Source organism: Salvelinus sp. IW2-2015, unplaced genomic scaffold (assembly GCF_002910315.2).
Source record: "Salvelinus sp. IW2-2015 unplaced genomic scaffold, ASM291031v2 Un_scaffold768, whole genome shotgun sequence".
Taxonomy (NCBI): Eukaryota; Metazoa; Chordata; class Actinopteri; order Salmoniformes; family Salmonidae; genus Salvelinus; species Salvelinus sp. IW2-2015.
In genome coordinates, this window is record NW_019942607.1 from 21,997 (window position 1) to 47,394 (window position 25,398).

The following is a 25,398-nucleotide window of genomic DNA, read 5'->3' on the forward strand; positions in this document are numbered from 1 at the left end:
AGCTGACAGCTTATCATTGTATCATACACCAGGAAGCGTTGTGCGGTAAAGCCTTGAAAATGGAGCGATGTAATGAGCATCATCACGCGCACAGTTAACTTTATCAGAGCCAAAGGTTTGAATCACGCCAGTTCAAGGCATTTCTGACGGAGTTAGAAACGGAGCATGGTGATTTGCCTTATCACACACAGAGGTGCGATGGCTAAGCCAGGGAAAGGTGTTCAAAGATGTTTCGAGCTTCGTGAGGAGATTTTGTCTGTTCTTGGACAGCAAAGGGAAAGACACAACACAACTCCGAGACGAAATGTTTCTGTGTGAAATGGCTTTTCTGTGTGACATTACGAGTCATCTGAATGCAATGACTTGCAGCTGCAGGGTCGGGATCATGTCATCTCTGATATGTACAGTACAGTGAAAGGCATTTAAAACCAAACTGACTCTGTGGGAGACGCAGATGCGAAAGAAAATTTGAGCCACTTTCCAGCTGCCAGACCATGAAGAGAAAGCTCTCTACCAGTGCGTTCCCGAGCGCACAGTTGGCTGATAAAATAGGTATGCTGCCGCTGACCTTTCGACGCCGATTTGCTGACTTTGAAGCACAAAAAAGCAGGTTGGAACTGCTTCGGTTAACCCATTTGCTGTTGACGTGGAAAGCTCAACCCAAACTCCAAATGGAGTTGATTGACCTCCATGCAATGATGCACTGAGGGCAAAATATGCGGCAGTGGGTGCTGCGGAGTTCGCCCGTTTCCTCCCCACAATGCCCCAGCTGCGCATCCAGGCTGCTCAAACGTTTGTCTATGTTTGGCAGCACATACCTGTGTGAACAACTGTTTCTTTGATGAACCTGAACAAAACATCAACACAGAAGTCGACTTACTGCTGAACACCTCCACTCAATTCTGAGGATTTCCTCAGCTCAGAGCCTTACCCAACATTGATGAACTTGTGGAAAAGATGGGACACCACCAAGTATCACCCTCAACCTCAAACAAGTGAAATTACTGTGCAATCACATATTTAGAGTTTTTACTCAGTTCAAGTTTAAAAGTTAAAGTTTAATATTTGTTTTCACTGCATGTTACTTCTCTTAAACAAAGTGTGTTTTTTGATTAATAGATTTTTGCACTTTATTTTATTGTATTTCAATCCAATATATTTTAAAAATATTTCAGTTGAGTGGATGATAGAAAATTGCTATTATTGTTTTTTTTTGAAGTAAATTTAGCCCACTTTTGCTAAAATAGAAAATATAGGCTACTGATGGTGCCTTGAATACCGGTTTCTTTCATTTAATGTTCATGTTATGGGGATTTTTATATAAAGGAAATTTGTCTTTTGTGTCTGTTGAAAATTAAAGATTACTGACAGAGCCATAAGAAAATATTGCTTTATTTATCTGATCATATTGGAATATATTTGTTAGGTTTTCAGTAGGTTCAATTAGGTTCACTAGACTATATGCGTCATTTAAAATTTTTTCAATGAACATTCGAACAGTCCGGCCTCGGCTTGTAGCTAAATTTTTTATTTGGCCTCCGTCCATTTGACTTTGACACCCCTGGTCTAGGGTGTCAGGTAGGGTGGAGGTGATATGGTCTTTGACTAGTCTCTCAAAGCACTTCATGATGACTGAAGTGAGTGCTACGGGGCAGTAGTCGTTTAAGCTCAGTTACCTTAGCTTTCCTGGGAACAGGAACAATGGTGGCCCTCTTGAAGCATGTGGGAACAGCAGACTGGGATAAGGATTGATTGAATATGTCCGTAAACACCCCAGCCAGCTGGTCTGCGCATGCTCTGAGGACGCGGCTGGGAATGCCGTCTGGGCCTGCAGCCTTGCGAGGGTTAACACGTTTTTAAATGTTTTAACTCACGCTCGGCTGCAGTGAAGGAGAGCCCGAAGGTTTTGGTAGCGGGCCGTGTCAGTGGCACTGTATTGTCCTCCAAGTGAGCAAAAAAGTTATTTAGTCTGTCTGGGAGCAAGACATCCTGGTCCGCGACGGGGCTGGTTTTCTTTTTGTAATCCGTGATTGACTGTAGACCCTGCCACATACCTCTTGTGTCTGAGCTGTTGAATTGCGACTCTACTTTGTCTCTATACTGGCACTTAGCTTGTTTGATTGCCTTGCGGAGGGAATAGCTACACTGTTTGTATCCGGACATGTTTCCGGTCACCTTGCCCTGGTTAAAAGCAGTGGTTCGCGCTTTCAGTTTCGCGCGAATGCTGCCATCAATCCACGGTTTCTGGTTTGGGAATGTTTTAATCGTTGCTGTGGGCATAATGTCGCCGATGCATTTTCTAATGAACTCGCTCACCGAATCAGCGTATTTGTTGTTGTTGGACGCAATGCGGAACATATCCCAATCCACGCGATCGAAGCAGTCTTGAAGCGTGGAATCAGATTGGTCGGACCAGCGTTGAACAGACCTGAGCGCGGGAACTTCTTGTTTTAGTTTCTGTTTGTAGGCTGGAAGCAACAAATGGAGTCGTGGTCAGCTTTTCCGAAAGGAGGGCGGGGGAGGGCCTTATATGCGTCGCGGAAGTTAGAATAACAATGATCCAGGGTTTTACCAGCCCTGGTAGCACAATCGATATGCTGATAGAATTTAGGGAGTTTTGTTTTCAGATTAGCCGTGTTAAAATCCCCGGCTACAATGAATGCAGCCTCAGGATGTGTGGTTTCCAGTTTACATAGTCAGATAAAGATCGTTCAGGGCCATCGATGTGTCTGCTTGGGGGGGAATATATACGGCTGTGATTATAATCGAAGAGAATTCCCTTGGTAGATAATGCGGTCGAYATTTGATTGTGAGGAATTCTAAGTCAGGTGAACAGAATGACTTGAGTTCCTGTATGTTGTTATGATCACACCACGTCTCGTTAATCATAAGGCATACCCCCCCGCCCCTCTTCTTACCAGAAAGATGTTTGTTTCTGTCGGCGCGATGCGTGAAGAAACCAGCTGGCTGCACCGACTCCGTTAGCGTCTCTCGAGTGAGCCATGTTTCCGTGAAGCAAAGAACGTTACAGTCTCTGATGTCTCTCTGGAATGTGGAGCAAGCTTTCAGGTCGTGCGCCCCTAACGAACAGTACACTAGACTCGACCCTCGTTCTGAACAGCCCTACTTCTTCATTTCTCAAAGGAAAAACATCAACCAATTTCTAAAGACTGTTGACATCTAGTGGAAGCAATAGGAACTGCAAGCAAGTGCCCATAAAAAACCCATTGAAAARAGAGTGACCAAGAGGGTTTCTCCTGCCAAATAAGTTATGTTATGCTCACAGTCATTATTCAAACGGTTTTAGAAACTTCAGAGTGTTTTCTATCCAAATCTACTAATAGTATGCATATCCTAGCTTCTGGGCCTGAGTAGCAGGGGGTTTACTTTGGGCACACTTTTCATCCGGATGTGAAAATACCGCCCCCCTAGCCTAGAGAGGTTAATCTCTAGGAGACAGAACGCGTCTCCTTCCTGAGCGGTATGACTGCTGATGAACGTGGTACCTTAAGGCATTTGGAAATTGCTCCCAAGGATGAACCATGACTTGTGGAGGTCTACAATTTTTTTGCTGTGGTCTTGGCTGATTTCTTTTGATTTTCCCATGATGTCAAGCAAAGAGGCACTGAGTTTGAAGGTAGGGTTTGAAATACATCCACAGGTACTCCTCCAATTGACTCAAATTATGTCAATTAGCCTATCAGAAGCGTCTAAAGCCATGACATAATTTTCTGGTATTTTCCAAGCTGTTTAAAGGCACAGTCAATTTAGTGTATGTATACTTCTGACCCACTGGAATTGTGATACAGTGAATTATAAGTGAAATAATCTGCCTGTAAACAATTGTTGGAAAAATGACTTGTGTCATGCACAAAGTAGATGTCCTAACAGACTTGCCAAAACTATAGTTTGTTAACAAGAAATTTGTGGAGTGGTTGAAAAACAAGTTTTAATGACTCCAACCTAAGTGTATGTAAACTTCCGACTTCAACTGTATATAATGCATATGAGTTTGGGGACTAAAATGATTAAATATTAAAGCTTTAAACCTCTCACTAAAAGCTTCACTCATACATAAATTATACTTAAACCCAAAATGGTTCTCCAGTAGATTTTTAAGAAAGGCTCATCCTTTGTTCAAAAATTGCCTTTTAGCCCTTATATAGATTACAACTTCTCATTTCCGACTAATTGGAAATTATATTTTGTTTAAAGTATCACTCTTTCTTAAACAAGCCATACAATTTCAGTTTTATCCTCCAGAAAAGATATAACAAATGTTAAGGTTAAATTCAAATATACTGATTAATAAATTAAACATTCATTATGGAATCTTTTTTTAAATTGTATTATATTTATTAATGATATTATGAATAGAAGCGGAGGAGTTATGTCACATATGCAGCTATCGAAAATATATGGGAATATCTGCTCAATCAAAAATTACAATCAACTGATTGCAGCATTACCACAAAAATGAAGGCGGCAAGTTGAAAATGGAGAAGGTAGGGAACTTGTTTGCCTGCCATATATTAAAGATACAAATTAGCTGAAAGGTACTGGAATAAATAGAAAAATATACCAGTTTCATTTGAGGACCAAAATTTTGACAGCTGAGCCATACAGGTTGCAAAATAAATGGGAAGCGATTTTTGATGAACCGATTCCATGGCACATTGTTTATGAACTGGTACAAAAAACAACACTTGATTGAACACTTAGTTTTCCACCAACAGAATACTATATATATATGGGGCATACAACAATCTCAGCTCTATAGATTTTGCTGCGAAGTAACAGAATCAATAGAGGCAATACCAGAATAAATGATCTATGTATCTTGTTTCTGGTCACAGGTTCAGGAATGGTTAAAAAAAAGTCACATTATGCACTTTAAATGAACCTTACAAATAGCAGTGTTGGGCGATTTGGAAACCCATAGTCAGTCAATAAATAATATAATAATACTCGTAGGAAAGGTTTTCATCTTAAGCTCATCTGTGGATACTATACGATTAAAAAAGGTAAAACATTTGGTGAAACGGCACAATTGAAAAATATATGACACACAAACGAGGGTGGTCTATGGTGATAGGTGGGATGGGCTGAGAGTGGCTGAGGGTTGGGATTAAAGAGCCTATGTTTGGCAATGTATTATTGTTATGTGACTGCTTATGTTAAAGTACCATGTATGCAAAATGTGTATGTAAAATGTATATGAATATGTACAATGTATGTATATGTAGCAGAAAAGCTATAAAAATATATATTTTTCCTCCAAAGAGGGGGGGGGAGTGGAGGGGTTAATAATATAAAAAATCCCCCAAAAAGACAGCAGCAACTCTTCCTGTGGTCCAGCAAAATTAAGGCAGTTATACGATTTTAAAAACATTCCAATACATTCATAACAGAATTCACAACACACTGTGTGCCCTTAGGCCCATACTCCACTACCAGGTATCTACAACACAAAACCCATGTGTACTTGTGCGTATTGTTAGGTTCTTATTTTTCAGAGTAAATAACCCACGGACACTAGAGAAGCTTTAACCGGATGTATTCTTCCCAAAGGTTCTGTACAGCTGAAATCAGACAGCAAAACATTTCAGACATCACAGTTTATATACATCCCACTTAAGACACTCCTCTTTCTCTCCAATCCTTACATTTTATGGCTCTACAGGAAGCTAATAAAGAGGGTAACAGGATTCCAAACATTTATTACTCTCTTAAGAGAATCTGTCCTCACCTCCTGACCTCAACCCCTCTTTCATCTAAGACACAGATGTCCACCTGTCTTCCCTATATCAACCCATCGCTCTCCTCTCCTCCATCAAACACATTCCAAAGCCTTCTGTCTTTCTTCAGAGAACCATTAACTTCTAACATAGTCTCTTTAATTTCCTATCATTCATTTAATATCTCAATGTTCAAAGTTTAGCCGAWTCCAACAGTCCTTCCTCTTGAACAATAGCGTCCTAATGTTCACTTTACATAAACTTGAAAATTTACATAAACTTGAAAACATGAATAAAAAAACTAACAAATTATTATAAAACATGAATTAAACAAACAAATGAACAACCAGTTACACCGCRAGGTTTACATATGTAAGAGACTTATGGCCTCTGTACTATGATCACACAATTTAATTGCCATTCCAGCTGAATCTGCCGTCTTGTTCAATGGCAGATGGAGCGGCTGTGGTTTCTCCACTTCCCCCTTCTGGTTCCTAAGAGAGCACAAGACTTGGAAAGCAACAAAACGACACACACAGATAACAGCATTAATATCGTGATAAGCTATGCATATTTATATATGCATGAAAACCAAAGTCTGAAACCATGACAATTCCCACTCTCTTCACCTGACTCTATGCCTCCAGGATAAGTTCCACAAAAATGAAAGCTCTAAAAAGCTTCCTCATGCTTTCACCCAGACTTGCCCTTTAGGCCCCAGGTTCCGAGAAGTGTTCCCAAGTCATGTCATTTTCACTTTGTTCCCCATCTTCTCCATTTCACCCGATAGGCACACATACCTGATATGCAAGTGCGTATCCATAATCCACGTTCCATCCTCTTGAGGGAACTCAGCACTGTATCTGCTTTTACATCAATGCCTTCAAGATATTGTTCACAGTACAATTACCCCTCTATCCTCTATCATATGATGCATCAACCCATAAAGCAGCTAAACCCCAAACCAACTATGATGTTCATAGTAGTTCCCAGACCCAACCCATCTATGTCTTACAATGGAATCTAGTCTGTCTCTCGCTCCGCTTCCTGTCATGGTGTCTTCACTCACCCATTATGCAGTTGGACCTCACTTCATGTGACAACTATGCACCCCCCCAAGGAGAGACATGACTATCTTAACCTCTGGGAGGTTGTCACTAACTTCTCCCATCCCTGCCACCTCCCTTCCCCTCATACCCCAGCAGGAGCCCCCGGTCCCAGAGCAGAACTCCTTCCAGGTGGGCATGAAGCTGGAGGCAGTGGACCGCAAGAACCCCCACTTCATCTGCCCGGCCACGGTGGGGGCGCTGCGTGGCGTGGAGGTGCTCGTCACCTTCGACGGCTGGCGGGGTGCTTTCGACTACTACTGCCGCTACGACTCCCGGGACATCTTCCCCGTGGGCTGGTGCTCTCTCACCGGGGACAACCTGCAGCCGCCCGGCACCAAAGGTCTGTGCGTGTCTGTGTGTATGTACAGTATGTGTGTTTGTTTGTTTGTTTGTTTGTTTGCCACCCTCTAGACTTGTCAGCTATTTGTACCTGTGGTATTGACTTAAACATTATTAATTCATATAAAATAACATTTTACAGAAACTGAAAGAATTAAAATCTGAAGTTAGGCTCTGAAATTTCCTCTGAATGAGATGAGTGGTTTATTAGGTCAATAGAACGCACCTTTGAAATTCCTTCTCTTGTGTTGGAGGAAGACATAATGTGAGTGAATGAGTGAGGAAGGACAGAAGGGTGAGAAAGAGAAAGGGTCACTTTTGTAAGAGTGTGTTTTATGAGACCTTGGCACAGGACTGTGAAGGGGGGGGATCAGGCAAAGCTATGTGAGTGTATGCCCCACTCTATGGTCCTCATGCTGGCACTAAAAGGGGCCCAGGCAAAGGCGGCATCCAGGATAACCAGAGACTGAGAGAAAGAAGGAGAAAAAAACAATAGGGAAAAGGAGCTGTCTGTGAAAAGCGGCTGTTTACATTATCTTGTCAGCAGAGGGGAGGAGAGTGAAGGAGGGCAGGAAAGGAGAGAAGAGGAGTAAGAGTTGGAAAAGAGTAGAGAGTGAAGGAGAGGACAGCAGTGCAGCAGATTGAGGGTGGGTTTTCCACCGCAGAAGGGTAAGTTGAAATGAATAAAGGGTGATATAAAATTTTAGAGGCCCTCCTGTTAGCCACAGTGACAAAAGTGCTGTTTTAAAGCTAATTTCCTGCAGTTCTACACATTTTGCTATGGCTTATGCTATCTGAGGGACTCTGACATTTTTACAAAATCAATGGCGGCCCCAAGACAAAATGCTCCTGAATGTATAATTATTAATTTTTTTGGGTTTTCCCTGATTGTCTAGCTTGTAAATAGGTGATTGTTAGTTCTCAAAGATAATCGTATAAAAAAATATATAGGTCCATTATCTTTTCTACATACAGTGCATTCGGAAAGTATTCAGACCCCTTGACTTTTTCCACATTTTGTTACGTTACAGCCTTTTTAAATTGGATTAAACATTTTGCAAATGTATTAAAAACTGATATCACATTTGCATTCAGACCCTTTACTCTGTACTTTGTTGAAGCACCTTTGGCAGCAATTACAGCCTCACGTTTTCTTCGGTATGACGCTACAAGCTTGGCCCACCTGTATTTGGGGAGTTTTTCCCATTCTTCTCTGCAGATCCTCTCAAGATCTGTCAGGTTGGATGGGGAGCGTCACTGCAGAGCTATTTTCAGGTCTCTCAAGAGATGTTCGATCAGGTTCCGGGCTCTGGCTGGGCCACACGAGCATTCTGAGACTTGTCTCAAAGCCACTCCTGCGTTGTCTTGGATGTGTGTTTAGGGTTGTTGACCTGTTAGAAGATGAACATTCTCCCCAGTCTGAGGTCCTGAGAATCTTGTTTCTCATGGTCTGAGAGTCCTTTAGGACCGAGTGACCCTCGGGTTCTTAGTCACCTCCCTGACCAAGGCCCTTCTCCCCCGATTGCTCAGTTCTGCCGGATGGCCAGCTCTAGGAAGAGTCTTGGTGGTTCCAAACTTCTTCCATTTAAGAATGATGGAGGCCACTGTGTTCTTGGGGACCTTCAATGCTTCAGCCATTTTTTGGTACCCTTCCCCAGATCTGTGCCTTGACACAATCCTGTCTCGGAGCTCTACGGACAATTCCTTCGACCTCATGGCTTGATTTTTGCTCTGACATGCATTGTCAGCTGTGGGACCTTAATACAGACAGATGTGTGCCTTTTCCAAATCATGTCCAATCAATTGAATTTACCACAGGTGGACTCCAATCAAGTTGTAGAAACATCTCAAGGATGATCAATGGAAACAGGAGCTCAATTTTGAGTCTCATAGCAAAGGGTCTGAATACTTATGTAAATAAGGTGTCTGTTTTTGTTTTTTAATACATTTGCTAACATTTCTAAAAACCTGTTTTCGCTTTGTCATTATGGGGTATTGTGTGTAGATTTATGATAATTTTTATTTAATCCATTTTAGATTAAGGCTGTAACATAAGAAAATGTGGAAAAAGTCAAGGGGTCTGAATACATTCCGAATGCACTGTAGATTATATCTAGTTTTAGTTGTTTAATAAGTTTACACTGAAAATGTTTTTTCATCTTGAAAATTATATAAGCAATATACAGTACCAGTCAAAAGTTCATCRGCAAAGCACCATCACACTACCTCCTCCATGCTTCACGGTGGCAACTACACATGCGGAGATCATCCGTTCACCTACCCTGCGTCTCACAAAGACACAGTGGTTGGAACCAAAAACCATTCCTGTGGCGGTCCTCATTAGAGCCAGTTTCATCATAGTGCTTGAGGGTTTTTGAGAATGCACTTGAAGAAGCTTTCTTTACATTTTCCGGATTGACTGACCTTCATGTCTTAAAGTAATGATGGACTGTCATTTCTCTTTGCTTATTTGAGCTGTTCTTGCTATAATATGGACTTGGTATTTTACCAAATAGGGCTATCTTCTGTATACCACCTCACTTGTCACAACACAACTGATTGGCTCAAATGCATTATTAAGGGTCGGACCCTTTTTTTCTATATTCGCCTAAAATGACATACCCAAATGTAACTGTCTGTAGCTAAGGACCTGAAGCAAGGATATGTATATTCTTGATACCGTTTRAAAGGAAACACTTTGAAGTTTGTGGAAATTAGGAGAATATAACACATTAGCTCTTATAAAAGATAATACAAAGCTTCTTTGTATTTTTTTGTACCATCATCTTTGAAATGCAAAAGAAAGGCCATAATGTATCATTCCAGCCCAGGCTAAATTTTTATTTTGGCCACTAGCTGGCAGCAGTGTATGTGCAAAGTTATAGACTGATCCAATGAACCATTCCATTTAAGTTCAAAATGTTATATCAAGACTGCCCAAATGTCAGTAATTGGTTTATTAATACAGTTTCAAGTTCATACCTGTGCACTCTCAAACAATAGCATAGTATTATTTTACTGTAATAGCTAATGTAAATTGGACAGTGCAGTTAGATTAACAAGAATTTAAGCTTTCTCCCAATATCAGATATGTCTATGTCCTGGCAAATGTTCTTGTTACTTACAACCTCATGCTAATCCCGTTAGCCTTCGTTGGCTCAACTGTCCCACGGGGGACCCACCGATCCTGTAGAGGTTTTAAGTTAAGAAGGAAAGAAATTCCACAAATTAACTTTTAACAAGGCGCACCTGTTAATTGAAATGCATTCCAGGTGACTACCTCATGAAGCTGGTTGAGAGAATGCCAAGTGTGCAAAGCTGTCATGAAGGCAAAGGGTGGCTACTTTGAAGAATCTAAATATATCTGTTTAATACTTTTTTTTGGTTAGTACATGATTCCATATATGTTATTTTGGAGTTTTGATGTATTCACTATTATTCTACAATGTAGAAAATAGTACAAATAAAGACAAATCCTTGAATGAGTAGGTGTGTCCAAACTTTTGATTGGTACTGTATGTATACACTACCATTCAAAAGTTTGGGGTCACTTAGAAATGTCTGTCACGTTCCTGACCTGTTGTTTTTGTATGTGTTAGTCGGTCAGGGCGTGAGTGTGGGTGGGCATTCTATGTTATGTGTTTCTATGTTGGTTAATGGGTGACCTGATATGGTTCTCAATTAGAGGCAGGTGGTTTTCATCTCCTCTGATTGAGAACCATATTAAGGTAGGTGGTTTCACATTGTTTGTTGTGGGTGGTTGTCTTCCGTGTCTGTGTATGTTGCGCCACACGGGACTGTTTCGGTTTGTTCGTTCGTTTGTGTAGTCATTTTCCTGTTCGTGCGTTCTTCGTTGTATGTAAGTTCTCATGTCTAGGTCTGTCTACGTCGTTTTGTTATTTTGTATCAATTCAAGTGTTCTTCGTGTTTCGTCATTTTCATTTGAATAAATATTATGTCAAATTACTACGCTGCAAATTGGTCCTCCGATCCTTCTCGCCTCTCCTCGTCTGATGAGGAGGACGAGGTAGAAGACCGTTACAATGTCCTTGTTTTTTGAAAGAAAAGCCAACATTTTTGTCCATTTAAGATAATATCAAATTGATCAGAAATACAGTGTAGACATTGTTAATGTTGTAAATGACTATTGTAGCTGGAAACGGCTGATTTTTTTATGGAATATCTACATAGGCGTACAGAGGCCCATTATCAGCAACCATCACTCCTGTGTTCCAATGACACGTTGTGTTAGCTAATCCAAGTTTATTATTTTAAAAGGATAATTGATCATTGATCGATTTCAACAGTGAAGAGGTGACTCCGGGATGCTGGCCTTCTAGGCAGAGTTGCAAAGCTAAAGTAATATCTCAGACTGGCCAATAAGAAGAAAATATTAAGATGGGCAAAAGAGCACACACTGGACAGAGGAACTCTGCCTAGAAGGCCAGCATCCCGGAGTCGTCTCTTCACTGTTGACACTGAGACTGGTGTTTTGCATATACTATTTAATGAAGCTGCCAGTTGAGGACTTGTGAGGCGTCTGTTTTTCAAACTAGACACACTGATGTACTTGTCCTCTTGCTCAGTTGTGCACCAAGGCCTCTCACTCTGCTTTCTATTCTGGTTAGAGACCGTTTGCGCTGTTCTGTGAAGGGAGTAGTACACAGCGTTGTACGAGATCTTCAGTTTCTTGACAATTTTTGATTTGGATAGCATAACAGCGTCTGTCAAACAGGTGCTCCTGTCTGCATCAACAGCCCGCCGCCCCCTCCATGCACTGGCAGATGATGTGCATAGGATCGTTCTAGAGGGGCTCAATCAGGCTGAACCTTTTGCCCTGGCTTTTGATGAGTGTACTAACAACACTGTTGTAGCACAGTTGTTTGTGTGTGTATTTGTCTGTTATTTTGATGGAAAGGAATTTAAACAAGAGCTGCTGGCACGGATTCCCCTCGAAGGACACACCACCGGGGACATCATATTCACAAAGCTGGAAGAATTGTTTACGCAGCATGCCTGTCATCCGAAAAAGTCAATATTGTGGTTACCGACTGGGCTCCTTTTATGTTGGGCAGACACGGCCTGGTCAGCAGGTTAAAGGAAATCGCCCCCCAAATTAATGGCTTGCACTATCTTATCCATCAGAGTGTGCTGTGTGCCAGACTAAACGATGAGCTAAAAGATGTAATGGATAAGGTAATGCGCATAATCAACTTTGTCAGGGAGACATCACATTTTATTGGTCACATACACGTGGTTAGCAGATTTTAATGYGAGTGTAGTGAAATGCTTGTGCTTCTAGTCCTGACAGTGCAGTAATATCTAACAAGTCATCTATCAATTCCACAACTACCTAATACACACAAATCTAAATAAAGGGATTGAATAACAATATACGTATATACATATAAATATATGGATGAGCGATGACCGAGCGACGTAGGCAAGATGCAATAGATGGTGTAAAATACAGTATATACATATGAGATGAGTAATTCAAGATATGTAAACATTATTAATGTGACTAGTGATCCTTTTATTAAAGTGGCCAATGATTTCGAGTCTGGCTGTTTAACAGTCTGGTAGCCTGTTTTTCAGTCTCTGTCCCAGCTTTGATGCACCTGTACTGACCTCACCGTCTGGATGGTAGCGGGGTGAACAGGCAGTGGCTCAGGTGGTTGTTGTCCGTGATGATCTTTTTGGCCTTCCTGTGATATCGGGTGCTGTAGGTGTCTTGGAGGGCAGGTCATTTTCCCCCGGTGATACGTTGTGCAGACCGCACCACCCTCTGGAGAGCTTTGCGGTTGTGAGCGGTGCAGTTACCGTACCAGGCGGTGATACAGCCCRACAGGATGCTCTCAATTGTGCATCTGTAAGAGTTTGTGAGGGTTTTAGGTGACAAGCCAAATTTCTTCAGCCTCCTGAGGTTTAAGAGGCGCTATTGCGCCTTCTTCACCAGACTGTCTGTGTGGGTGGACCATTCCAGTTTGTCCGTGATGTGTACGCCGAGGAACTGCTGCTGTCCTGTCGGTGTGGATAGGGGGGTGCTCCCTCTGCTGTTTCATGAAGTCCACGATCATCTCCTTTGTTTTGTTGAGGTTGATTGAGAGGTTGTTTTCCTGACACCACACTCTGAGTGCCCTCACCTCCTGTCTCGTTGTTGTTGGTAATCAAGCCCACTACTGTTGTGACGTCTGCAAACTTGATGATTGAGTTGGAGGTGTGCATGGCCACGCAGTCATAGGTGAACAGAGAGTACAGGAGGGGGCTGAGCATGCACCCTTGTGGGGCTCCATTGTTGAGGATCAGTGAAGTGGAGATGTTTCCTACCTTCACCACCTGGGGGTGGCCCGTCAGGAAGTCCAGGACCCAATTGCACAGAGCGGGGTTGAGACCCAGGAACTCAAGCTTAATGATGAGCTTGGAGGGTACTATGGTGTTGAATGCTGAGCTGTAGTCAATGAACAGCATTCTTACATAGGTATTCCTCTTGTCCAAATGGGACAGGGCAGTGTGCAGTGGGATGACGATTGCATTGTCTGTGGACCTATTGGGGTGGTATGCAAATTGAAGTGGGTTAGGGTGGCAAGTAAGTTGGAGGTGATTATGATCCTTGATTAGTCTCTCAAAGCGATAGTCATTTAGTTCAGTTACCTTAAGCCTTCTTGGGTACAGGAACAATGGTGGCCATCTTGAAGCATGTGGGGACAGCAGACTGGGATAGGGAGAGATTGAATATGTCCGTAAACAGCCAGCTGGTCTGCGCATTATCTGAGGACGCGGCAAGGGATGCTGTCTGGGCCGGCAGCCTTGCGAGGGTTAACACGTTTAAATGTCTTACTTACGTCGGCCATGGAGAAGGAGAGGGGGGGGGCCCGCGGTCCTTGGTAGCGGGCCGCGTCGGTGTCACTGTATTATCCTCAATGCGGGCAAAGAATGTGTTTAGTTTGTCTGGAAGCAAGCATCCAACACCGTCTTTTCCGCAAGCTTGTGACAGAATCGCTGGCTGAGTAAAGGAAAAGCGCTGGAGTGGTTCTGTGAGCTGCATGACCAGATTGTCGGTTTTCTTAGAAAAAGCTAAATATGTGCAGCAGCTGACCACCTTCGCATTCTGGAAAATGAGGATTTCCTCTCCGTTCTTTTTTTGGCTAACCTGTTCTGTCACTTTAAACGGGTTAAATCTGCAGTTACAAGGAAGAGGGAAAACAGTCGTGGACATGGTGGAAAAACTTGAGGCCTTTACTAGGAAGCTTGAGTAGTTCGATTTTGACTTTTCATCTGGAAGGCTGCGCTTACACACGTTGAAGAATCAGGAGTGCCATGTCCCTGAGTGCGTTTTGGGTGGCAAGCTCAGGAATACAGCACAATAAAGAAACTTGCATTTTATGTGCTAACATTGTTTGAATCAACTTACACCTGTGAGTCCTCCTTTTCCTCTATGAACGCAATCTAGATTCACGACAGAAACTGGATTTCAGACGTCAATCGAGGACTGCCTGCGTATCAAAATCACAGCTCACCCACCATCAACAAGATCGTGTCCGAGGATAAATGCAACTTTTCCCATTGAGTAAGTAACTTAGTAGCCTTATATGACTTAGCAAATACTAAGTACTTATCCAAGGCTATTTAGGTCTCATGCTGACATTACAGGAGCAAGCTATCCCGAGACATTCAGACACAGACATTTGCAGACGTCACCTTTTTTTCTTTACATTATTGTTTTATGTAGGATGCTACATTTTTGTCCAGTTCCCATTGTAAGCAGGCCCACTTGGAAAAACTCGCACTTCTATTAGGCAACATTTTTTTCTTGTGAAAAATGCTGTTAAGCCATAGCCTACCTCATCCAAGTTATTTTATGTAAGGCTCGGAAGAAATAGGCTGCAAATAAGCTCTCTTGTTTATAAAGTCAAATTAAAATGAAGATATCTATTCCTGTTCGCCACTTGCATAACAAGTTAGCTAGTTATAATTTCAACACCAGGCGCTGTTCACCTACACATGATTGCACTGCGGTTGCAGCTTTACATTTCAGCACCACAAAATGGTCCGTTGACTGTCTCTTCTCCTCATGAATGTTAAAATGTAACTTTTGCGTTATTTGGGTGGGGTAACTTTCTTCTTTTTGCATCGCGGGTCTGATGGGGGTGTGTCGGATAAGGTGGAGGTGATATTATCCATAACTAGCCTCTCAAAGTACTTCATGATGACGTAAGTGCTACTGGGCGATAGTCATTTAGTTCAGTTACCTTCACTTTCTTGGGTACTGGAACAATAGTGGACATCTTGAAGCAAGTGTGGACAACAGACTGGGATAGGGAAGACTGAATATGTCCGTAAACACACCAGCCAGCTGGTCTGCACATGTTCTGGTTGTATTGCTACACCATCCAAATCCTCATTAATAACTTCACCATGCTCAAAGGGATATTCAGTGTTTGCTTTGTAAAAAATTKGTGCCCTTCTTTGCAAGGCATTGGAAAGGTCCCTAGTCTTTTTGGTTAAATCTGTGCTTAGAATTCACTACTCAACTGAAGGATCTTAAAGATAATTGAGTGTGTGAGGTACATTCACTATATATACAGAAGTATGTGGACACACCTTCAAATTAGCGGATTCCACACCCGTTGCTGACAGATTTATAAAATCGAGCACACAGCCATGCAATCTCCATACACAAACATTGGCAGTAGAATGGCCTTACTGAAGAGGTCAGTGACTTTCAACGTGGCACCGGCATAGGATGCCACCTTTCCAACAAGTCAGTTCGTCAAATTTCTACCCTGCTAGAGCTGCCCTGGTCAACTGTAAGTGCTGTTATTGTGAAGTGGAAAAGTCTAGGAGCAACAACGGCTCAGCCACAAAGTGGTAGGCCACACAAGCTCACAGAACGGGACCGCCGAGTGCTGAAGCGCGTAGCACATAAAAACCTACTGTCCTCGGTGGCAACACTCACTACCGAGTTCCAAAAGTGCCTCACTTCATGAAATGGGTTTCCATGGCAGAGCAGCTGCACACAAGCCTAAGATCACCATGCGCAATGCCAAGCGGTGTAAAGCTCGCCATTGGACTCTGGAGCAGTGGAAACTGGTTGTCTGGAGTAATGAATCMCGCTTCACCATCTGGCAGTCAGAAGAACGAATCTGGGTTTGGCGGATGCCAGGAGAACGCTACCTACCCCAATTTATAGTGCCAACTGTAAAGTTTGGTGGAAGAGGAATAATGGTCTGGGGATGTTTTTCATGGTTAGGTCTAGGCCCCTTAGTTCCATGTGAAGGGATATCTTAACGCTACAGCACACAATGACATTCTAGACGATTCTGTGCTTCCAACTTTGTGGCAACAGTTTGGAGAATACCCTTTCCTGTTTCAGCATGACAATGCCCACATGCACAAAGCAAGGTCCATACAGAAATGGTTTGTCGAGATCGGTGTGGAAGAACTTGACTGGCCTGCACAGAGCCCTGACCTCAACCCCATCGAACACCTTTTGGATGAATTCGAACGCTGACTGCGCGCCAGACCTAATCGCCCAACATCAGTGCCCGACCTCACTAATGCTCTTGTGCCTGAATGGAAGCAAGTCCCCGCAGCAATATTCCAACATCTAGTGGAAAGCCTTTGCCAGAAAAGTGGAGGCTGTTATAGCAGCAAAGGGGGGACCAACTCCATATTAATGCCCATGATTTTCGAATGACATGTTCGACGAGTAGATGTCCACATACTTTTGGTGATGTAGTGTAGATGGTGTAGTCATTCAAAAATCATGTTACCCCCTATTATTGCACACAGACTGAGTCCATGCAAACTATTATGTGATTTCTTAAGCACATTTTTACACCTGAACTTATTTAGGCTTGCCATAACAAATTAATACTTAAACCAAGACGTTTTTGTTATTTATTTTGTAGTAATTTGTAAACATTTATAGAATTTTGTTTTCACTTTGACATTAAGGAGTATTTTGCGTAGATTGGTGACAAAAAAAATCACAATATAATCAATTTTAATCCCTCTTTGTAACGCCACAAAATGTGAAGGAAATCCAAGTGGATACATATGATAGTGTGTATGTGTACATTCGTGCATGTCATTATGGGTGTGTGTATTTTACAAACCTGGGTTCAAATACTATTTCAAATGTCTCAATTACTTTTACATACATTCAATGTACCTCTGGTCTCTTGGCAGCTCCCACCAGCCCAGTCCAAGCTCTTTCACCACAATGGTGGAACCAGCTTCCCCCTGAAGCTAGAACAGCATTGTATTTTCTTCCGAAAACATGTGAAACCCTACCTCTTCAGAGTACCTGCTAAATTACTAAAATGTAAGTGAATTAAGTATTCTAATATATTATATTTGAAAAGACAAGTAGTTGAATATTTTAATGTATTTGGAAATACCCTCAAAGTATTTGAAAATACACCGACTCAAATACACTCCCATGCATTTAACCCAGGTATTTGAAAATAGCATTTGAAATAAGTGTTTGGAAATACTCTACCAAATTGTAATAGTGTTTTTTATTTTTTTATTTTTTACAAATAACCATTCAAATACTCAAATAAAAGTAATTGTTTTAATCTGTGTATTTGAAAATACTGAAATACACAGAAAAAGTATATTAAATACCAGATACTCAAATACACATGTATTTGAACCCAGGTCTGGTGTATTGCCCCACAGGCTAAGTGTTAAGTGCGAGTGTCCGCATTCATGTTTGACTTTGCATGCTGTGGTTGCTTCGTACACTTTAGGCAGCGTGTGATTTAGACTTGGCCTGGCTCCTAATAACGGAAGGGTGTGTACTACAGGGTGTGAGGTTTAAAGATACATGTAAACACCATATCTGACAGCTGTCGGCAGTTTGTGTCTTTATTGCTACTACTCTTATTTCCCAGGCAGTGTCAGCATTGTCTGCTTGATGGGCCTCTAGACTGCTAGTTTGCCTTTTCTTCTGGTGAGAATTGCACAGAGATTACAACGAGGGAGAGTTAACTGTCTGCGGTTTATGAGGAATTTGGTCTTGTCCGGTCCCCATTGGCTAGGCCTTGCAAGTGTATCAAAACTCAAGGGAGGAAGGAAGTGTTCAGAGAGGACGAGTCACACGGGTAGCAGAGGAACTCTACTGTCTACTTTCACTGTCTTTGTCTGTCTGTCTGGGCTTGTTGGGTTGTAAATCAGAACCACTTTACAAAGGAGCCTCTGTTGTGGAAGGTCTGTATTTGTTTGTCTCACCCTTTACCGTGTGTGTGCATGAAGTGACAAGGTTGCTGGTTTCTTTGTATCACTCATTGCAAGTTCTGCCATTGATATCTATCTCAGTGAAGAATTCTCTCATTTCCATTCAAAGGGCTTTATTGGCATGAGAAACATACTGTATGTTTACATTGCCAAAGCAAGTGAATCTATAATAAACAAAAGTAAAATAAACAATCAGAAAAGAACGGTAAATATTAAACTCACAAAAGTTTCAAAAGAGTAGAGACATTTCAAATGTTATATTATGGCTATGTATGGAGTTGTAACAATGTACAAAAGGGAAAATAAATAAATAGAAATATGGGTTATATTTACAATGGTGTTTGTGTTTTACTGGTTTCCCTTTTTCTTGTGGCAACAGGTCACACATCTTGCTGCTGTGATGGCACACTGTGGTATTTCACCTAGTAGATATGGGAGTTTATAAAACATTTGATTTGTTTTTGAATTTATACAAATTTGATTTGTTTTCGAATTCTTTGTAATCTGAGGGAAATATGTGTCTAATATGATCATACATTTGTCAGGAGGTTAGGAAGTGCAGCTCGGTTTCCACCTCATTTTGTGCGCAGTGTGCACATAGCCCACAAAATGAGGTGGAAACCGAGCTGCACTTCCTAGAGCCAGGTCTGCCTACGGTGGCCTCTCAATAGCAAGGCTATGCTCACTGAGTCTGTACATAGTCAAAGCTTTCCTTAATTTTGGGTCAGTCACAGTGGTCAGGCATTCTGGGCCAAATAGCATTGCAGTTTGCTCAGTTGTTTCGTAAATTCTTTCCAATGTGTCAAGTAATTATCTTTTTGTTTTCTCATGATTTGGTTGGGTCTAGTTGTGTTGCTGCCCTGGGGCTCTGTGTGGTCTGTTTGTGAACAGAGCCCCAGGACCTGCTTGCTCTTCTCTAGGTTCATCTCTCTATAGGTAATGGTTTTGTTATGGAAAGTTTGAAAATCATGACTGGGGGTATTGATACACCATCCAAAGTGTAATGAATAACTTCGCCATCCTCAAAGGGATATTCAATGTCTGCTTTTTAAAATGTATTTTACATTTTTTAACCAATCTACCAATAGGTGCCCTTTGCGAGGCATTGGAAAATCTTGGTCAGTAGTCTTGGTGGTTTAATCTGTGTTTGAAATTCACTGCTCGACCTAGGGACCTTACAATTATCTGTATGTGTGGGGCACAGAGATGTATTCATTTAAAATAATGTTAAACACTATTATTGYACACACGCAACTTATTATGTGACTTGTTAAGCAGATTTTTACTCCTGAACTTATTTAGGCTTGCCATAACAAAGGGGTTGAATACTTATTGACTCAAGACATTTCAGCTTTTCATTTTTTAGTTACCTGTGGTGCTGATGTTTAAGCTGAGGCAGGTATAGTTTGTTGTGTGCTCTAGGTCAACAGTGTCTAGATGGAATTTGTATATGTAGTCCTGGCAACACTCTTTCTCCCTCTGTCTCTCATCCTTCCCTATGAAGGCAGGGCAGTAAAATAGTGTAACACATAAGTGTGTAACACAACTTGCCCCTTTGTTCCACAGCTGAAAGCAAACTGGGTCACCATGGCCCTCCTTAACACAAAAGCTGTCTGGTTCTATCTGCACTTGTGTGTGGTCGGGTCTACCACTCCTGCTGTGTTGTGTTGTTAGAGGCATCACTTGATCAGTGGCTGTTTATGTCATGATTTTGATTAAGTCGCTGCTCTTTCCTGGTTTGTTATGTGTTATTGTGTATTACCAAACAGTCATGGGGTCAATTTGATGCTACTTCCTGAGTCTGACATTCATTGTTTCCTGCCAGGCAGCATTTGAATGAATGAAGGAAATAATGAATTACAAAACTTGAATGAATATATTGATCTCTAGACTAGAGGATAAATTGCATTTGTTTGATTCCTTAACATCCTATTTGAACTTTTTTTTACACTCCCCCTATCTCTTTCTCTCTCTGGGGACAGCAGTGCTACCCAAGACCCTCGGTTGCCTTTCAGACGGTAGCGAGGGAACAGCCATGCACCCCATGCCAGGACAGCCGCTGCAACGGGGACGCAAGCCACTGCAGGAAAGCCAAGCGACAAGGCCCTGGGCCAGAAGGGGCCGGTAGGACCACAGGCCCCCCCCCGGAAAGGGACTGGAGCCTATCAAGTCCCAAGAAGAGAGGCCCCAAAACCGGGGAGAAGTACAGACCAAGGACCCGGGTTGGGGAGGGTAGGTGGTGGGTAGGGTTGGATGTCATCCTGTGTCGCAGCATCCAAATACTCTTTTATAATAACGACCTTATTGGTCAAAGTTGAACTAAATCAAGAATTCACTTCTATTCTAATTCCACTGCTACTGAAAAAGTAATGTTTGCCCTCCAATGACAACTAGATGGTTGACTTAACCCTAACAGTGTCCTCTCACTCCCCCCTCTGTGTTAGTTGGCTGGGCGAAGAGAGAATGGCTGGCGAAGGGTGCCAGGCAGGCCGAGGACCTGTGTCCCGGCCCAGAGAGGCCGCCACCAACTGGGCCCAGAGGATGGCATTGCAGGAGGGACAAGTGGAGTCTATCAATCCCCAAAAGAGAGGGCCCAAGCCCGGCAGCAAGGTAACCACACACACACAATTATCATTTTAAATGTATGAGATGAGCGCATACCACCCACTAAACATTGTGTATATGTGTGTGGTCTGTGTGAACAGAGAAAACAGCGGGTGTCCCAACCCGTGCCCGTTTCCACAACAGTAATTCCAGAGCCAGACACCAGACCACGGTCCCCTGGACAACGCCACCACCCCAGCGCCGCTTGCATGCACAGTAACAACACACACAAAGTAGTACTTCGTCAGTGCAATTATTATCCATATGGATTTCTGGAGCGCAATGCAATTTATTCTGAATACTTGTATGCCCTCGGACATCTTATGAGTCAATATGATGAAAATGTAGTATTTGTTAAATATGTTTGGAGGCATGAAGTCGAATCTGCCTTTTTCAGCCGGTGGTATACATGCTGATGTTGGATGCCTCTGTTTGTGTCCGTGACTGCTGCATCTACCTACGTGTCCCACTGTGTGTATACCTGAACAAGTATGGGAAGGTGGGACCCCACTTGGATGGGCGGCGTGCAGCAGCTGCCCGACCACTTTGGTCCAGGCCGGGCTTCCTCGGGCTACAGCAGTGTGTCCAGGCCTGTGTGGACGGTGCCCACAACCAGAGCTCTGTCTTCTCCTGCCTCAAGCCAGGTCACGGAGGAGAGGTTCATATCAGGTAAGGTCTTGGGATACCTGCTTCCTGTCTGGCTATTTTCTCTATACACTTATTAGAAGTTTAGTTATAGAGATAATCAAATATCTTTGCATTTCTAAAAAACATGATGTTTCCTTCATTTATTCAAGCCTCCCTATGACTGCATCAAACCAGTGGTTAAAACAGACTGTAAGCCTTTGTTCGAAATTGATCAAACCAAAGCTCTATATCTCCTATTCACTTGGCATTGCTACTAAATAGGAAAGTATTGGTCTGAGCCTAAACCTATACCCTCTGTTCGTCCGTCAGCCCACTTTGACCAGCAGCACCATACCCTCACCCTGCCACGGTCAACAGCGTCAGCACGTCCTGCACTCTGAGAAACTTGTCACAACCTCTACTGTAACCTCTGTTTGGGAGCCAGCCCATCCCAGAGGGGGCTGCATTACGACAGCCACGCCTACCAGTCGCACAACACTCACACACACACACACACACACACACACACACACACACACACACACACACTGTACTACTGGGGCATAACCTTGGCTTTTCTGTTGATTCAGGACAGAAAAGGGTTGTCTTTCTTTTTGGCCTTTTCAACATTGTAACAGTGTCGATTTGAGTCAAGTATGTATGTATTTACTTTTCACTCCTCACTGTTTCTCTTTTCTGATACGACTCCCTCCAGAAAGGAGAAGTTTTAGGGAGGGCCTCACAACGGGTCCAGGAAGAGGCTCCAAGCGGTTCCTTCAAGAATCGTACTACAGCCCCCTCCCCCACAAGCTGGCCAAAAACCTCTGCCTCTCCTCGGAAGGTACAGCTCCTTAGGAAATCCTTAACGCTTCATTTAAAATAACTTGATTGATAAAAATAGAAACATGCACCTCTAATGGGACAAACAAATGGAAAACATTTGTGTACAAACGAAAACTCTTATTTTAGGGTGTAGCTAGGACTGTGGAGGTCAGACAGTTTTTGTAATGCAAAAGTCTTCCGGTCTCACGATAGTTGACCGTTAATTAACATAAACACGTTTAGCATCTCCAGCTAGGCCTCCACGAATACAAGCTGCATACAAGCTGCTGATGAGTGAGCCTTTGGAACATCTACATTTTTAAAATGTAGATGTTCCGAAGGCTCGCGCATCAGCAGCTTGTATCTTGTCAGCTAAGTGAACAAGCCTACAGCCTATGGCATGGAGAATAGCCAGATAACATACAGTAGGCCAACTCATTTTCTGTTCTTCTGAAATACATTTTCTTCAAATCATAATGTTTCTTTAGACCTGACTATAATGGATTTATTGTGATGGTATATATTCAATTTAAAATACACCATCACAAAAAAATCCATTATTTATTTTAGTTAGGTCTAAAGAAACATGATATGAAGAAAATGTATTTCAGAAGAACAGAATGTGCCTGGTAGGCTACTTCAGTTTTATAGCAGAGGCAAGCAAAATCTGTTTGGGAACATTGATGGTGACATGTTTTCACAACAAAATATATTTCACTAAACTGTTGACAGCCCCTCTGCACGCTCTAGAAAGGAATAAAGGAGAGAGGGAGGATGTGGAAACGCATGGTGGTGAGGTAGTCTGTATAGCGAAAGGTAATGTCACCCAATTAGTTATGAAAATATAAAAATTCCCTATTAACTGGATAATCAAAATCAAATACAAATTCACAATAATTGTAGGCTTATCTGTAAACAGTCCTGCACAACCCTCAGCATCGCCTAGGGCTATATATTCTCTCCCAGACTCGTCAATAGACATTTTGGAGTATGCATAATAATACAGTCCACACTCAAAGGTGATTACTCAAATTTGTATAGGCTAGACCAATTACGTACCAAAGACATCTTAAATACGTTTTTTAAAATGTTTTTTTGCCATGTGTAATATGTGGTAGGCAATGTATTGTGTAACGGCACAATCATCATTTTAATTACGGTATTTTTCGGGCTTGGGCTCATAAACTAATGCATATGCATAAGCTCTAAAATGCGTATTGGTGTTTTGAATGAATCATCACCTTAGAAGCGCTGTCCATTTTGTTATGTTAGGCTTTGAAACAACATCCACATCAACAATGTTTTACACTCAGTTTCAACCTGCTGTTGAACTTCTTTCTTCAAATTGATCATCACAGTGAGGTGAGTTTTAAAAGCACAATACTGTTTTGATAGTAAGTGTTTGATGTGATTTTCGATATAATTTGCATTGATGTCAGAGTGGTTAGAGGGACAATAGGGCCCTGAGTACCAGGCCATTAGGACATAAGAGATTACCAAGACTTAATAGTCGCATGGAATTTTACTGCGGTCAGACCTCAAGACTGCCGGTGTAGCGGTAATACAGTCACYGCAACAGCCCTAGGTGTAGCCAGTAATGTCCCACTAAGCAAACTTTTTGACTACAGTTAAACTACAGGCTACAGGTGTGTCACTTGGGCCTTGTCATTGACTCTCCTCCACGTTGTTCCAGGTGAGCCCTTCCTCATGGAGAATGGTGTAGGGGGGTCGGAGCACTTAAAGAAGAGCCCCCTGTCCCCGGGCTTGACAGGGCAGCCTCTGGGCCTGCGGTTCCCCACCAAGTTGCTACATCTCAACTCTTCAGGTAGGGGATCATCTTTAATGCAGTGCATGTCATTAAAGGCAAAAATGTGTTTTCATTTTTAGCCAAGCTAATTTATGGATTGTGTATGGCTTTACGGCAACACTTTAGATGGAGTTGCTCGTCATTCCATAATAACAAAACCCACTTGTGATTGGTGACTAATGTTCCTCTGTATCTCTACTCTGACCCGCCATCCGACACAGGCTCTGAGCGTTTCAGAGAGAGCCCCCGGCCCAGTGGCCAGGACCCCAACCTGTGGACGGTAGAGGACGTCATGCAGTTCATCAGAGACATAGACCCCCTACTGGCCCCCCACGCAGATCTCTTCAGAAAACACGTATGTATCTACATAATTGAATAGAACAGTAGTATCCTATTGCATCTCTATGTACATGTCAGCCTGACAGCACAGAAGGACATTTACAGTGCATTCGGAAAGTATTCATCCCCTTGACTTTTTCCACATTTTGTGACGTTACAGCCTTATTCTAAAATGTATTAAATCATTTTTTCCCTCTCATCAAGCTACACACAATACTCCATAATGACAAATCAAAAACAAGTTTTTATTAACATTTAGCATCTATTTTTATTTTTATGACTGATATTTACATAAGTATTCAGACCCTTTACTCAGTACTCAAGTCTTTTTGGGTATGACGCTACAAGCTTGGCACACCTGTATTTAGGGAGTTTCTCCCATTCTTCTCTGCAGATCCTCTCAAGCTCTGTCAGGTTGGATGGGGAGCGTCGCTGCACAGCTATTTTCAGGTCTCTCCAGAGATGTTCGATTGGGTTCAAGTCTGGGCTCTCGCAGGGCCAGTCAAGGACATCCAGAGACTTGTCCCGAAGCCACTCCTGAGTCTTGGTAGTTCCAAACTTATTTTATTTAAGAAGGATGGAGGCCACTGTGTTCTTGGGGACCTTCATGCTGCAGAATGTTTTGGGTAATCGTTCCCAGATCTGTGCCTTGACACAATCCTGTCTTGGAGCTCTATGGACAATTCCTTTGACCTCGTGGCTTGGTTTTTGCTCTGACATTCACTGTCAACTGTGGGACCTTATATAGACAGGTGTGTGCCTTTCC

General features: G+C 42.4%; 1 protein-coding gene across 1 annotated transcript in view; it reads left to right on the forward strand.

Annotated features, from left to right (window-relative positions):
- LOC112068849 (polycomb protein SCMH1) overlaps positions 1 to 25,398 on the forward strand; it is a 46,920-nt gene that overhangs the window by 18,751 nt on the left and 2,771 nt on the right. Inside the window, 13 exon segments of the mRNA XM_070438316.1 lie at positions 6,941 to 7,187; positions 20,416 to 20,553; positions 20,556 to 20,655; positions 20,878 to 21,043; positions 21,139 to 21,201; positions 21,203 to 21,245; positions 21,508 to 21,562; positions 21,564 to 21,604; positions 21,607 to 21,711; positions 21,995 to 22,151; positions 22,384 to 22,505; positions 24,180 to 24,311; positions 24,515 to 24,648. Coding sequence (XP_070294417.1) covers positions 6,941 to 7,187; positions 20,416 to 20,553; positions 20,556 to 20,655; positions 20,878 to 21,043; positions 21,139 to 21,201; positions 21,203 to 21,245; positions 21,508 to 21,562; positions 21,564 to 21,604; positions 21,607 to 21,711; positions 21,995 to 22,151; positions 22,384 to 22,505; positions 24,180 to 24,311; positions 24,515 to 24,648 — 1,503 coding nt within the window.